General features: G+C 37.2%; 1 protein-coding gene across 2 annotated transcripts in view; it reads right to left on the bottom strand.

Moving 5' to 3' along the window:
* LOC149024315 (uncharacterized) overlaps positions 1-12,929 on the bottom strand; it is a 51,026-nt gene that overhangs the window by 34,204 nt on the left and 3,893 nt on the right. For both annotated transcript variants that reach the window (XM_089144614.1, XM_089144613.1), the window contains exons 2-4: positions 11,724-11,897; positions 11,512-11,614; positions 3,134-3,240 (exon numbers count right to left, since the gene is read on the bottom strand). In XM_089144614.1, the coding sequence (XP_089000740.1) occupies positions 3,134-3,240; positions 11,512-11,614; positions 11,724-11,864 (351 nt within the window). In that variant the 5' untranslated portion in view covers positions 11,865-11,897. The remainder of the gene's footprint in view (positions 1-3,133; positions 3,241-11,511; positions 11,615-11,723; positions 11,898-12,929) is intronic.

Here is a 12,929-nt window from a genome sequence, read left to right as displayed (position 1 = left end):
TACAAATCCTAGGGTTGTGAGAAAGCCAAGCAAAAAGGACCGATTTCTAGGGCCCAGATTCATGCACTCAAAGTTCAAGTGATTAAGGCAGAGTAGATTCCACATCGAGCTCTCTGGTTGACCACAGCGTATGGAGATTCCATGTGCTGCAAAGCATGATGAACTAAAGTGTAGTGCAGATCTAAAGAATGATCACAGAAGATTCCATTTAAATTAATCCTGTTTAATACACGCTGATCGTACGCAGTTTAAAAGATCTAATTGTCTTTTTTTTACTCGCCCCATTAAGAGCTCATCCAATGGCTGTGGGAGACTCAAAAGACCATGCTCTCTATTTTTAAGTGTTAGATTCCATTTGGCTTCATCCAGAGGTTCTACTTTGGTCTAATTGAACTGTCCCTGTACTCTCTTCTTCCCATCTCTTATAAAACACTATTTTTTATGGAAAAAGAAGGAAGTTTTTGTGATGTTGACTCATGGGAACAAAAGAAAACTGTGGAGAAAAAAGCCAGAGATATGATTTGATGAAAGGTTGGAGAAGTGAATGAGATCTTCTTTTAAAGAAATACCAATCAAGGTCGACGAGTCTCTCTACTCAGATTTTCTTTATTCAATCTATATTACCTTTCATGTGGGTGCTTGTTTGGTATCAATTGTTAAGGTTGTACCGTTGTAGCCTTATTCTTTTGTAGGTGCAAAGGTTTATTTTGGAGTGGCTGCCCATATCTTGATTGTATTAGGAGTGGGTGCTCTCTGATCGTTGTGGTGATCAAACTTCAACGGAAGTGTATTGAGTAAATATGAAGCCTTATTACGGCATTACTCCATGAATGTAGACATTCGCTTGTTGTGCTATTGAAGCACATAAATCATGTGTCTCTTGGAAGATAATTTATTTGAGGAACTTCAGAGAGCTTCTGTTTTGTAGAGTGAGTGTGCAGACCAGGAATACCTTGCTACATGGCTCTCTATTTGCACGTAGTTGAGAGGTACAGTGCTGAACACGACTTTGTGATCAATTAATTGCAAGAATGGATCACTAATTCACCCTCCCCCTTAATAATCTTTGTGCACCTACAAATTATTAAGAGGCTAGTGAACACAATATGGCATGATTTCTACACAATTAGTTGAATTCTTCGTTTCAGAAAATTTACTTTTTGCTTTTGAATTGGTGCCACTTTTTTTTTCAGTAACAATAAGATGGGGACATCACACCACAACTGCCCACCACTCGTTACTACCAGAGGAGGAGGCGGCTGTGGTTTGGCTACTAGAGAAGGTCATCTGGACCCCTACAACCGTGGTCCACATACCATGTATTTTTTTCATATATATTAGTATTTTCGTTAGTGGGTTATTCCGTTAGGCTGCGTTTGTTTGCTGGAATAAAGGTGGGGTGGGAAAATTCTTGAAAAAAGCAAACTTTTCTTATTTTTCCTTTAAATTCCAAAAGTGTAAATTGTTTGGTTGCATGGGGTGGGAAAGTGAGAGACAAGTTTCCTTGAATCAAGGAAACTTGTCTGGTGAGGTGGCAATCCAACTTTCCCACCCCAAGCCTTTTCAAAACCCCACAAATTTGGTGGGACTTTGTGGAAAAGTTTGGAAAAGTAAAAAGTGGGACCCACCACTATCACTTTTCCACAAAGTCCTTTCCTTTCCTTCTCCCTCACCCCACTACACATGGGGCCCACATGTTTTTTTTTCCCACCCCTTTTTTTCCACCCCACCTTTGCAAACAAATGCAGCCTTAGGGTAGTTTAGGATTTTCTTTCTACAATTTAAAATTATTAGACTTTATTTTATTTCCTTGTGTTATTGGGGTATTTTTGGTAGTTTCGTTTATTTATTTTCTTTTAAATATGTAACCAGCCACAAAGAAGGACGATTATGAAAAGAGAAAAAAGAATAGCAATCGAACTTGACAGCCTCTTTCCTGGTTGCTCTCTGCGTTAGCTTCCTCTTCTAACGGCAAGATCTTCTCTCCTTTGGCCTTATTTCTTATATAGAGAAATTCCCCTCTCCCTCCTCTTCAAACATCTAACTTTTTTTCTCAAGAAAACCTTTCTTTCTTGCCCTGGAAAAAAAAATTTTCTTCCCAAAAACCTCAGAGCAGCTCTGTTTCTGCAGAAAATTTCTTCTTATTTTCCCTTCTTCTCCAACCCTTATGGCATCCTCTGTTCTCTACTGAAAGTTTCCTCTCCTCTTCTTTCTTGCTTCCTCTTCTTCTACATAGCCTCACAGAAGTCCCACTTGTTGTCATTATTTATTTTCTGGGCTCCCTTTCCTTGCTGTCAAACCATAGTGGCAGACTTATTTTCTGCAATATGTGTTCTCCTAATCCTTATTTACATAGCTGTTCATCTTCACCTTCCATCCGTTACAGTAGTGCTTCATGCTGATTGATTGGTTATTGCCTAGGACTGCTGGTTACATATTTGTTACTCCTTTTTAACTCCTACTTGGTGCTGGTTACATATTAGTTGATTTGGGAATGTGATTTGTCTTTATCCTTTTTACATTGGTTGTAACTCACTCCCATATTGAATAAAGTTGGTTATATTATGTCTTGTCTGAATTTCTTTATTTCCTTGAATGTAATGCCCCAATTCCCTCTTGCTTAGTCTTGTGGATTGGATGGTTAAATCTGACTTCCACAGCCCTTAAGTTTGGTTTTGCATGTTAGTTATAATTTTCTTTGCTGGAATTTTAATTTTGTATAGCTCTCTCAGCATGAAAATTAATTGTGTACTGTGCAAACCCTTCCCTTCATGATTTAGGATCGTTTGTCTTGTAGAATACCCTAGCCTGAGGTTGTCCCATATCACAATGCCTTGTTGCACAAAAGAAATTACGTATTGTTTTTGATTGCCTTCTACAAACTCTTGCTAGCCTAAAATGATTCACTTCTTTTCTCATAAAAGAGAAGTTATTTTTGCTATTTATGGACAGAAAGAATGAGAACATACGGGTGGAAATACACCTAAATAATTCACCAACACATAACAACAAATGTTTTCAGAGTATCGAACATATGGGACTAGCAATCAAGGCAAAGAAAAAACCATATGGCAAAAATGCCAACCAAACATACATACATGAATCATATATTTTATTAGTTACTTAACCTTACTTGTAAAGGACTAAGTATAATGTTCCTCCAATCGAGTCTGTTATTAGAGCTGAAAGGATGACCTAGAAGCCTTCCAAGAAGTGAGCCAGATCCATAGACAATATTTGCTACAAAGAAGAGTACGGAAGAGATCAATTTACAGAAAAAGAGAACGCTTAAACATATTTGCAACCAATAGTAACAATATACTGACAATCATGGTTCGAAATCTCGTGAAATCATTTCGAGGGTTTAAAAAACCATGTAAACAAGACGGGGTACAATTTTTTGTTTTTTGACCAATATATCTCGAGATTTGGGTCCTTCTTTGAGATATTCATAAAATAGAGGGGACTTAAAGAAAAAAGAAAAAGAGAAAAATGTAAGGTCTCGTCAAGATCTCGACAGAGATCCAATTTGCTCTAGTTTCAACAAGAAACCTTGTGGGAGGGGGTTTGAATATTTTTAGCATACTTTACCCCAAATCAAGGATATTTCTTGACAAAAGCACTAGCTAACATGTCAAAGTAGTGGTGAAGCTCCCAACACTAAGATTGAAGCTTTTTCTTCAGTTTAAGGTCACTCATTTTTCTTTAAACTGTTTCTCGGAAAATTTATGATCAAAACTTATTCAACAATGTCGAAATTAATGTTTGTTGAATACCATGGGCAGACCTAGGAACTCAAGAGTGTCAAAAAAAACTTTCGCAGCATCTAGTATTATTTTTATTTTCTGGTTAAGAAAATGTATTTTCCTACATCGAAAATGTATAAAAAGATATATGACAATGTATTGTACAGTGACATAATAAATACATGTTGAACACTGTTAGGAAGGGCAATTTGGGAAAGGGCGCTAACTCTCGATAGGAAAAAGAGATAGTAATTAGGTGTTCTATACCAATCGAAATTGGTTGATGCTCTCCTATTTTGATTCTACTCTGTTTCCTATATAGAATAGACTTGTAAATTAGCCTATAAATAGTGAAGTTATTTTTAGGAGTGCTCACAAAATCTATCTGAGCCTCCACAACTAAGTTGTCACTTCCATCTTCTCCTCTCCCTCATTCTTCACCTTATTCTTTCTCAAATTAACATGGTATCAGAGCTGTAGGTCCTCTTATTCCTTTCGATTCTAAGAGTTAATAATACAAACAGTTGATTCTATAAAAAGGAAAGAGACTATACCTGGTGTGAGAGTCATTTCTAGAAATTAAAGGGGATGCAGCACCTTACGCTGCACTTGTTGGTGGTTTTGTTTGAAGATTGATGCAGCTCGTTACGCTGAAATTATTTTGGTGTCCATGTTGAAGATCAGTGCAAGAGAATGCCCAGACTAAGCTGTTCGATGACCTCTTCTCAAGATCGTTGCCACGATTGATGCCGGAATCTGCCTTTTTCAGGTACGAAGATCTGGAATTGATTGAGATAATTTTTGCTTTGTGATTTGAGGTTGAGGAAGACTGACTGGAGTCTTCCTCACTCTTGATCCGCTAGGGTTGAGAGAATCACGATTCTTGGAATTTGATTAGTTTTGAAATTAACGATACCGGTGAAGGAGTCGTCTTAGGAGAAGAAGCAGCCGCCAGAGTAGTCATTGGTGCTGGCTGTGGGGAGAGAAATAGTCAGAGTTTTCACTGACACCGGCACTGCTTTAGATCTGAGGAGAGAAAGAGAAAGAAAATTCTGGTTTTAGTCGTTCATCGATGACGTTTGGTTCAAGTGGTCCAAGTTGGTTTAATTCTGGTTATGAAATTAATCTAATTCTGGGATTAATCTGGGAATAATTCTGATTCTGGGATTAATTCTGATTCTAGAATTAATCTGATTCTAGGATTAATCTGGATCTGATTTCTGAGATAAATCTGATTTGGTTTTAATTTTGTTTGGATATGGGAGAAACTTCAAGTAAAAATACCATGACTGAAATTATTTCTTCATCCTCTCATCGGTTAACTGAGAAGAAATTGGAGGGTGTATCAAATTTTTAACAGTGGAGGGCTATAGTTAGAATTGTTCTTACTGGACAGGGACAGATAGATCATTTGACTAAGACTGTACCTAAAGATGGTGATACTTGGGAAATTGTTGATGCTTGAATACTTGGGTAGATGTTTAATTCCTTGGCCAATAATATTGTAGATTTGGTTGTTCACTTACAGACTGTGAAGGAATTATGGGAGTATTTGAATGTGTTGTATTCTGGTCAAAATAATCTAGCTAGAATCTACGAATTGTCCCAAGAGTTTTATCCAGTAGATAGGAAAGGTAGAGATATTACTCAGTATTTTGCAGATTTTAAAAGAATGTATGAAGAACTAAACTCTATTCTACCTATCTCCTCTGATGTCAAAACTACGCAAAATCAAAGAGAGCAATTAGCTGTTATGAGTTTTTTGGGAGGTCTTAGAAAGGAGTTTGAGGCAGTTAAAGCACAGATTCTTGGTAGTGATCATGTACCCACATTAGCTGATACCTTTTCAAGAGTTCTTCGTGTTGCAAGGGAGAGTATCAATAACTCTACAGAAAATTCAGCTTTGGCAATAGTTTCTCGTAGCACTTTTGGAGGGCAGGCCTCTGGTGGACAAAATATAGGACGCACTCAAGGAAATAATACTGGAAAATATTCGGGTTCACACAACTTCAAGCCACTCAACCACAATCCGCCACTACCACCTTTGTTCAGACAGGCAATGCTACTGCTTGCCTTATAACCACATCTCGCCCATTGGTCATTGATTCAGGAGCTTCTGATCAGATGACCAAGGCTACAGGTATATTTTCCTCTTTTGTTCCATCATCCTCTTTGGTTACACTTGCTGATGGCTCTCATATCAATGTTAAAGGAGTGGGTACAGTTCAACTCACTCCATCTGTTACCCTACCCATAGTTCTTTACATACCTAATTTGCTTTTTAACTTATTATTTGTTCATAAATTTACTTCCACTAATAACTGAATTATGAAATTCTTTCCTAGATATTGTTTATTTCAGGATCTTACAACAAAGAAGATGCTTGGTAGAGGCCGTATATCCGGGGGGTTGTATATATTCGAAGAGATATCCTCTACTACTTGTTCTAGTATTTTCATCCCCCATCAATACATTGTCAGTTGGGGCATCCCTCTTTGGAAAACCTAAAATTGGTAGATAAAAATTTTCATTCTCTTTCTAAGTTGGACTGTGAGTCTTGTCAGTTTGGAAAACTTCATCGTGTGAGTTTTCCCCCTCATATAAATAAAAGATCAAACCACCCTTTCTCTTTAGTTCATTCTGATGTGTGGGGATCTTGTCCTGTTACTTCTACTTTAGGTTACAAATACTTTGTTACATTTGTGGATGACTTTTCAAGAGTCACTTGGCTTTATTTAATGAAAAATCGTTCAGAATTATTTGACATATTTTGCAATTTTGTTATTGAAATTCGTACTCAATTTAGTGTTCCTATTCGTACTTTTCGTAGTGATAATGCTAAAGAATATTTCTCTGATCCCTTTTGTAAATTTACGGCTTCTAATAGGATTCTTCACCAATCCTCTTGTGTTGATACTCCTCAACAAAATGGGGTTGCAAAAAGAAAAAATAGACACTTATTGGAAGTCACCTGTTCTCTCTTATTTGAGATGAAGGTTCCTAAATCCTTTTGGGCTGATGCGTTTCAACTTGCTTGTTATCTTATTAACAGGATGCCTTCATCTGTCTTAAAAGGTGGCATTCCTCATTCTCTCTTATTTCCTTCATCTCCCTTATTTACCTTCCCCCCCCCCTCCCCGCGCATTTAGTTGTGTTTGTTACATTTGTAATCATCGCCCAAGGATCTCTAAACTTGATCCTCGTGCACTTAAGTGTATGTTTGTGGGGTATTCTCGCACTCTCAAAAGGGATATCGTTGTTATTCTTCCGACTTACGAAGATATTTTGTTACTGTAGACGAGTCATTTTTTGAGTCCACTCCTTTTTCTACTGAATCTCTTAGTTTAATTGACTTAAATGATGATCTATGTATTATTCAAAGTGTTTTTCCACAAAGTACAGTTCCTTCACCTCCACTTCCGCCAGGCATCACGAAAGTGTACATACACCTTCTGAAACCACCTGCTCCCCCCTCGGCACCTACGGTCTCTACCTCTATGCCGACTTCGTCTGCTGATCCTGTGGACATTCCTACCAAATCTGACATTGATATTCCCATCACTCTTCAAAAAGGCACTCGTCCTTGTTTTAAGTATCCCATCTCTAACTTTATTTCATATTCTGCTTTATCCCCTGGGTTTTCTACTGCTCTATCTACTATAGCAACTTATCCTATTCCTAAGAATGTTCTTGAAGCCTTGTCTAATCCTGGGTGGGTCAGTGCAATGAACGAAGAATTACAAGCCTTAGAAGACAATCAGAATTGGGATCTTGTGCCTTTACCCTCAGGAAAAACACCTATTGGTTGTAGGTGGATATTCATTGTGAAAGTTAATCTTTATGGTTCTTTAGCTCACTTGAAAGCTTGTCTCATTGCACAGGGCTATGCTCAAGTTTATGGCATGGATTATGTAGATACTTTTTCACCTATTGCCAAGGTTACTTCCATCCGCATTTTAATCTCTCTTGCTGCTCCCTACCAGTGGCCCTTGTTTCAATTAGATGTGAAGAATGCCTTCCTTCATGGAGATATACATGAGAAAGTGTATATGAAGCAACCACCGGGTTTGTTGCTCCGGGGGGAGAAGAACAAGGTTGTCACCTCCGCAAATCATTATATGGTCTCAAGCAGTCACCTTAAGCATGATTTAGACAATTCACTACTGTTGTAATAGAATTTGGGATGACTTGCTATGAAAGTGATCACTCTGTATACTTTAAAAACTCTAATGCAGGCAAAATCTTTCTTATAGTTTATGTTGATGATATTGTCATTACAGGAGATGACATTCCAGGAATTGATAGGTTAAAGACCTATTTACAAGAGAAATTTCAAACCAAAGACTTGGGCAAGTTAAAGTATTTTCTAGGAGTTGAAGTTGCCCAATCAACAAAGGACATCTTCTTGTCTCAACGGAAGTATGTACTGGATTTTCTATCTGAAACAGGAATGTTGGGATCAAAACCCCTAGACACTCCCATAGAAAATAACTTAAAGTTAATGTCAGAAGATGGAACTATTTTGATGATCCAGAGAAGTACAGAAGGCTTGTTGGAAAGCTGAATTATCTGACTATGACTCCACCTGACATTGCCTTTCCTGTCAATGTTATGAGTCAATTTTTGTTTGCCCCACGAACAACACATTGGGATGCAGTTATTCGAATTCTGCGGTTTCTTAAGAAAGCACCAGGACGTGGACTTCTTTACACTAATCATGGACATAGAAATGTTGAAGGATTCTCTAATGCTAATTAGTCTAGATCAACTACAGGCTATTGCACATTTGTTGGAGGAAATCTTGTGTCGTGGAAGAGTAAGAAACAAACTGTGGTAGCAAGATCAAGCGCAGAATCTAAGTATCGTGCTATGGCACAAGCAACATACGAGATGGTTGGATAAAACAATTACTCCAGGAGTAAAAATTATTGATGACACACCAATGAAGTTATGGTGTGATAATCAAGCTGTGATTCATATAGCATCAAATCCAGTCTTTCATGAATGTCAAGCATATTGAAGTTGATTGCCACTTTGTTCGTGAGAAGTTACTACAAGGCATAATATCCCCCAAGCATGTGAGGACTAGAGAACAACTAGCAGATTTCTTCACCAATGTTCTAGGGAGTACAAGGGTTACCTATATTTGTAACAAGCTGGGCATGAGTAATATATATGCTTCAGCTTGAGGGGGAGTGTTAGGAAGGGTAATTTGGGAAAGGATAGTTCCATCAAAGGCGCTAACTCTCGATAGGAAAAAGAGATAGTAATTAGGTGTTCTACACCAATCAAAATTGGTTAATGCTCACCTATTTTGAATCTACTTTGTTTCCTATCTAGAATAGACTTGTAAATTAGCTTATAAGTAGTGAAGTTATTTTTAGGAGTGCTCACACGATCTATTTAAGCCTCCACAACTAAGTTGTCACTTCCATCTTCTCCTCTCCCTCATTCTTCACCTTATTCTTTCTCAAATTAACAAACACCATAGTTGATCTATGGTTTCATGTATGTGTTTATGTTTTTGTCATGTGTAAATTCAACATTAATGTAAGTTTGTGTTTTATTTCATTATCAATTGAAATTACTTATCAATTATGTGAATTTATATTTAAGAATGTTTAAATGCATGAAACACCTTCAACAAAAATTGTTGAGGTAAGGCTGCATAGAAAAATTGCCCCCTTGGTCTCTGGCTGTCAGGAAGCCTTTGGCACCAAGTTCGCCTTTTGAATGTTTAAATGTGTGAAAAACGTTAGATTTTTTATCGCATACAAGCAAGCCTAAGTGCAAATCTAAAAGAGCATTATGGTTGTTTTCCTTACCAAGCTAACCATATATTTGTGTTTGTGAGCCTTAATATAAGCTGTCCAAGAAAAATCAAGCTCAAAAGATGCCAAAAACCAAATGAAACATACCACCCAGAAACTGGTAGACCTTATACCAGATTTTGGTGTGATTTCAGCCATTCTCAGCATCTCAGCCATCTCAATAGGATCAAGATACTGAGACAAGACAAGATTTTGAACCTTGCTAATAATGCAGTATAGCTACAATAAAATATTGTTTCATTACAAGAGACTTCCGTTAACATTATAATAATTAAAGATTTCACTCTATACACCCAGAAAAAAATAAAGGTTTCACTTTTATTTCACCCGCACCCAAACAATTACAGAAATAAAAAGCACTTGATCATCTTCCTTCTGTTCCTTTATCTTAAAAGATTTGAGTTTACTCTTAATCCTTCATTTGTTCTCTTTGCCTGTTCTTAACTTTTCGTCCAGCCTTTTCCTGCTATTTTTGTTCAATTTCTTTGGCGAGAGTTCGAGATCACTAAGGGAGAACCTAATCTCTCTCATGTTCATTCTTTCAGCCTCAAACATTGAGGTGATAACACTATGTAAGGGCAACCTAATCTGCAGAGTCCCAGTCCAATAGTCTGCTGGACTACAAACTTCCAAATTGAACTCAGTAGGTCTTCCTTCTCTATGCCAAGTCCTATTTCAGTTTACATTTTCAATAATTTAACTTGATGGTGTGTGAATATTGGATAGGATTTTGAGATTAGAAAATTAGTAACAAATGAGGCTTGGGGTCGGAAGACCCATTCACTGTGAGAAATGAGGCTTCATTTCTGCTTGTTCCTGCTCTCATCATGAGGAAGGACGTCTCTTTGCAGTTCATACAAATTTTTTAACCAAAAACCCCCTTCCCTTTGAACCTTCTGTTTTGTTCATGCTAGTTTTCAAATTCCAGATTAATCGTCTCACCTAATTTTATTCACTGGTTTGTGCCAATCCCTATTTATCTCTTCCCCAACGGGGTCCCAAAATGTCCTGAATATTTATTGAACATCTACTATTCATTCAACGTGAGTTATTTGCCACCTATGGATCCACAGAGACCCAAATTAAGGGTGTCACTATGGAAGAAAGATATTATTAAATAAAAAGATAATAATAATAAAAAAAAACTCAGAAGAGCCAACAAACCAACCCAAAAGCACCCACTCCACATTGAGCACTAGAAGTATGTCAAGGTGTTCCCTCTGCCTCCACAGGATGCTCTAATTGATGCCATTCCATTGTGAGTAACATCACCTCATGCTTTAGATGAAGGACTAGTGATGTTTCTCTTCTTTCTTTTCAGAAATTATTTACTTATTTTCTTAAAATATTAATCTGTTACTAATAAATCCAGCATGGTGAACCTATGATATACGAATCTGGAGAAATATGTGTTCAAAATAATTCCATCATAAATAATTGTAGTTCATAACTAAAACTAGTCAAATCAATTTCAACATATCTGATGCACAAGTGAAAGAATTATGAAAAAAGTGACCATTTACATTAGATATTGTTATGTTTCCTCTTGCATCTCCCTGCTGTAACACACGACAGAGAAAGAAAAAAAGAAAACATAAACAAAGAGGACCTGGGACTCGCATTCAATAAAAAGGTGGGCCAGCAAATAAACAACTGACCATTAGTTTCACTCGAATTCATCTCACATTGCTACTAGATGGAGCCTAAAAATTCCTAGGTATTTCATTGCACTACCACCAATTGTCCTGCATTTCTATTTGTTCCTATCTTCTACACAATAAGCCATAAACAGGATACAAAACCTTGGACTTCGAACGTATGACAAATCAAAGATGTGGTTTGAAACATGAATGCACACAATTGTGTGAAGGGATGTTAACAGAATCTTTTACTTCATGTAAAAGTAGAAGAAGCATCCATGAACAAAACCTCACCCAACCATTGTGCCCATTGAGCAATCAACTGGGAGAAAAGAAAAGTCCAGTGGAGGCGCTCCTTTTTTCTTTCATCATCCCAAGGATCTTTTACAGTGTCAACCTACAAGGCAGCAAAACATCAAACTAACCAAGTGGAGGCCTATCTCAACAGCTATATCACATTCCAAAAGGCAACATACAAACCAATAAATATAAAAGAAAGGGGATACCTCTGAGCCTGTACTATCATAGCTAGACTTCCCTAGTAAAGGTTCGCTCAGGCTTTCCAATCCTGATGTTCCCAGACAATCATATTTTTTCCTTTCAACGTCTCCATGATGGAGCCTCCTCCTCAAATTTCCTGATGTCATGAGATAAGCTTGTCAAGGCTTCACTTATAGTTCCTGCCAGTCAATTGATCAGATCTTTCATGAGGACATGAGAAAGCATTATCAAATATCTGATGCACAATTTAATTGCAGAAAACATTGCCAAGTAATAGTGAAAGATTTAAGTACAGATAATATCATTCACCAATTAAAGCTGAATTTGTTCATGTAGTCTCTTAGATGAGGTTCACCCAATGGTGGATTTTAATAATCTTACAATCCAACACGCGTCAAGTCATAAGGGCCTCACGTCTGTAGAATGGTGCAATGCCCAGAAATGACGTCTAGTAAGCAACATCAGTAACAAAACTCAGTATTGCCCCTTAAATATCTGTCAAGAAGGGCAACTTGGGCATAAACATGCCCATCAAAGTCCAATTGTGAATTGAATTCCTGCTGGTTATTTGAGTTCTATAGTTCTACTTTGTTTCTACAGTATTCCTTTTCTATTTAAGACTGTAATTATACATTTATACCTATAAATAGAAAATAAAGAACTTTGTGAGAGTGAAACTCCCAAAACACATACGAGTCTGATCTTTCTTCTCTCTTCTCTCCTCATAAGTCTTCAGTCCTATTTACATTGTATCAGAGCTTCAATAAATCAAGAGCTGTGATCCTTACTTCTTTAAGTTGCTTACCCTTTCTCAAAGATATTACTGCTGACCAAGAGTTGAAGACTTCCTTGATCATCGACTGAAGGGTGCAGCACCCATTGCTGAAATTTTTAGCAGAAAAGTCAACTAGTTCCATGATGATTTCAAGAACTAGCATTCTACTTTGGAAAACAGCTTCAGTCTCCTTGAAAGGTCAGTTTTTCATTTGTTGACATTAAAGCTGTTTGTTTAGTTAATCCTATTGCATTAGGAATTTTGTTTGTACTTAGGATTCTCTTTTTTGTGTAGGGGACAGAAGCTGTGTTTTCAGTCTGTCTTTTCTTTCTCCTTTGGGGAATTATCCTCTTCAAATATTCTGATTTGGGGAATTATTCTGTTCAAATCTGGGAAAACAAAATTTTGCATACTGCTTTTTCTGTCGTCTTACCTT

This window comes from Hakea prostrata, chromosome 2 (assembly GCF_041222555.1).
Source record: "Hakea prostrata isolate BN-2017 chromosome 2, UWA_Hpros_2, whole genome shotgun sequence".
Lineage (NCBI taxonomy): Eukaryota > Viridiplantae > Streptophyta > Magnoliopsida > Proteales > Proteaceae > Hakea > Hakea prostrata.
The sequence above is the reverse complement of the archived record's forward strand: the minus strand, read 5'-3'. Positions and strand labels throughout refer to the sequence as shown.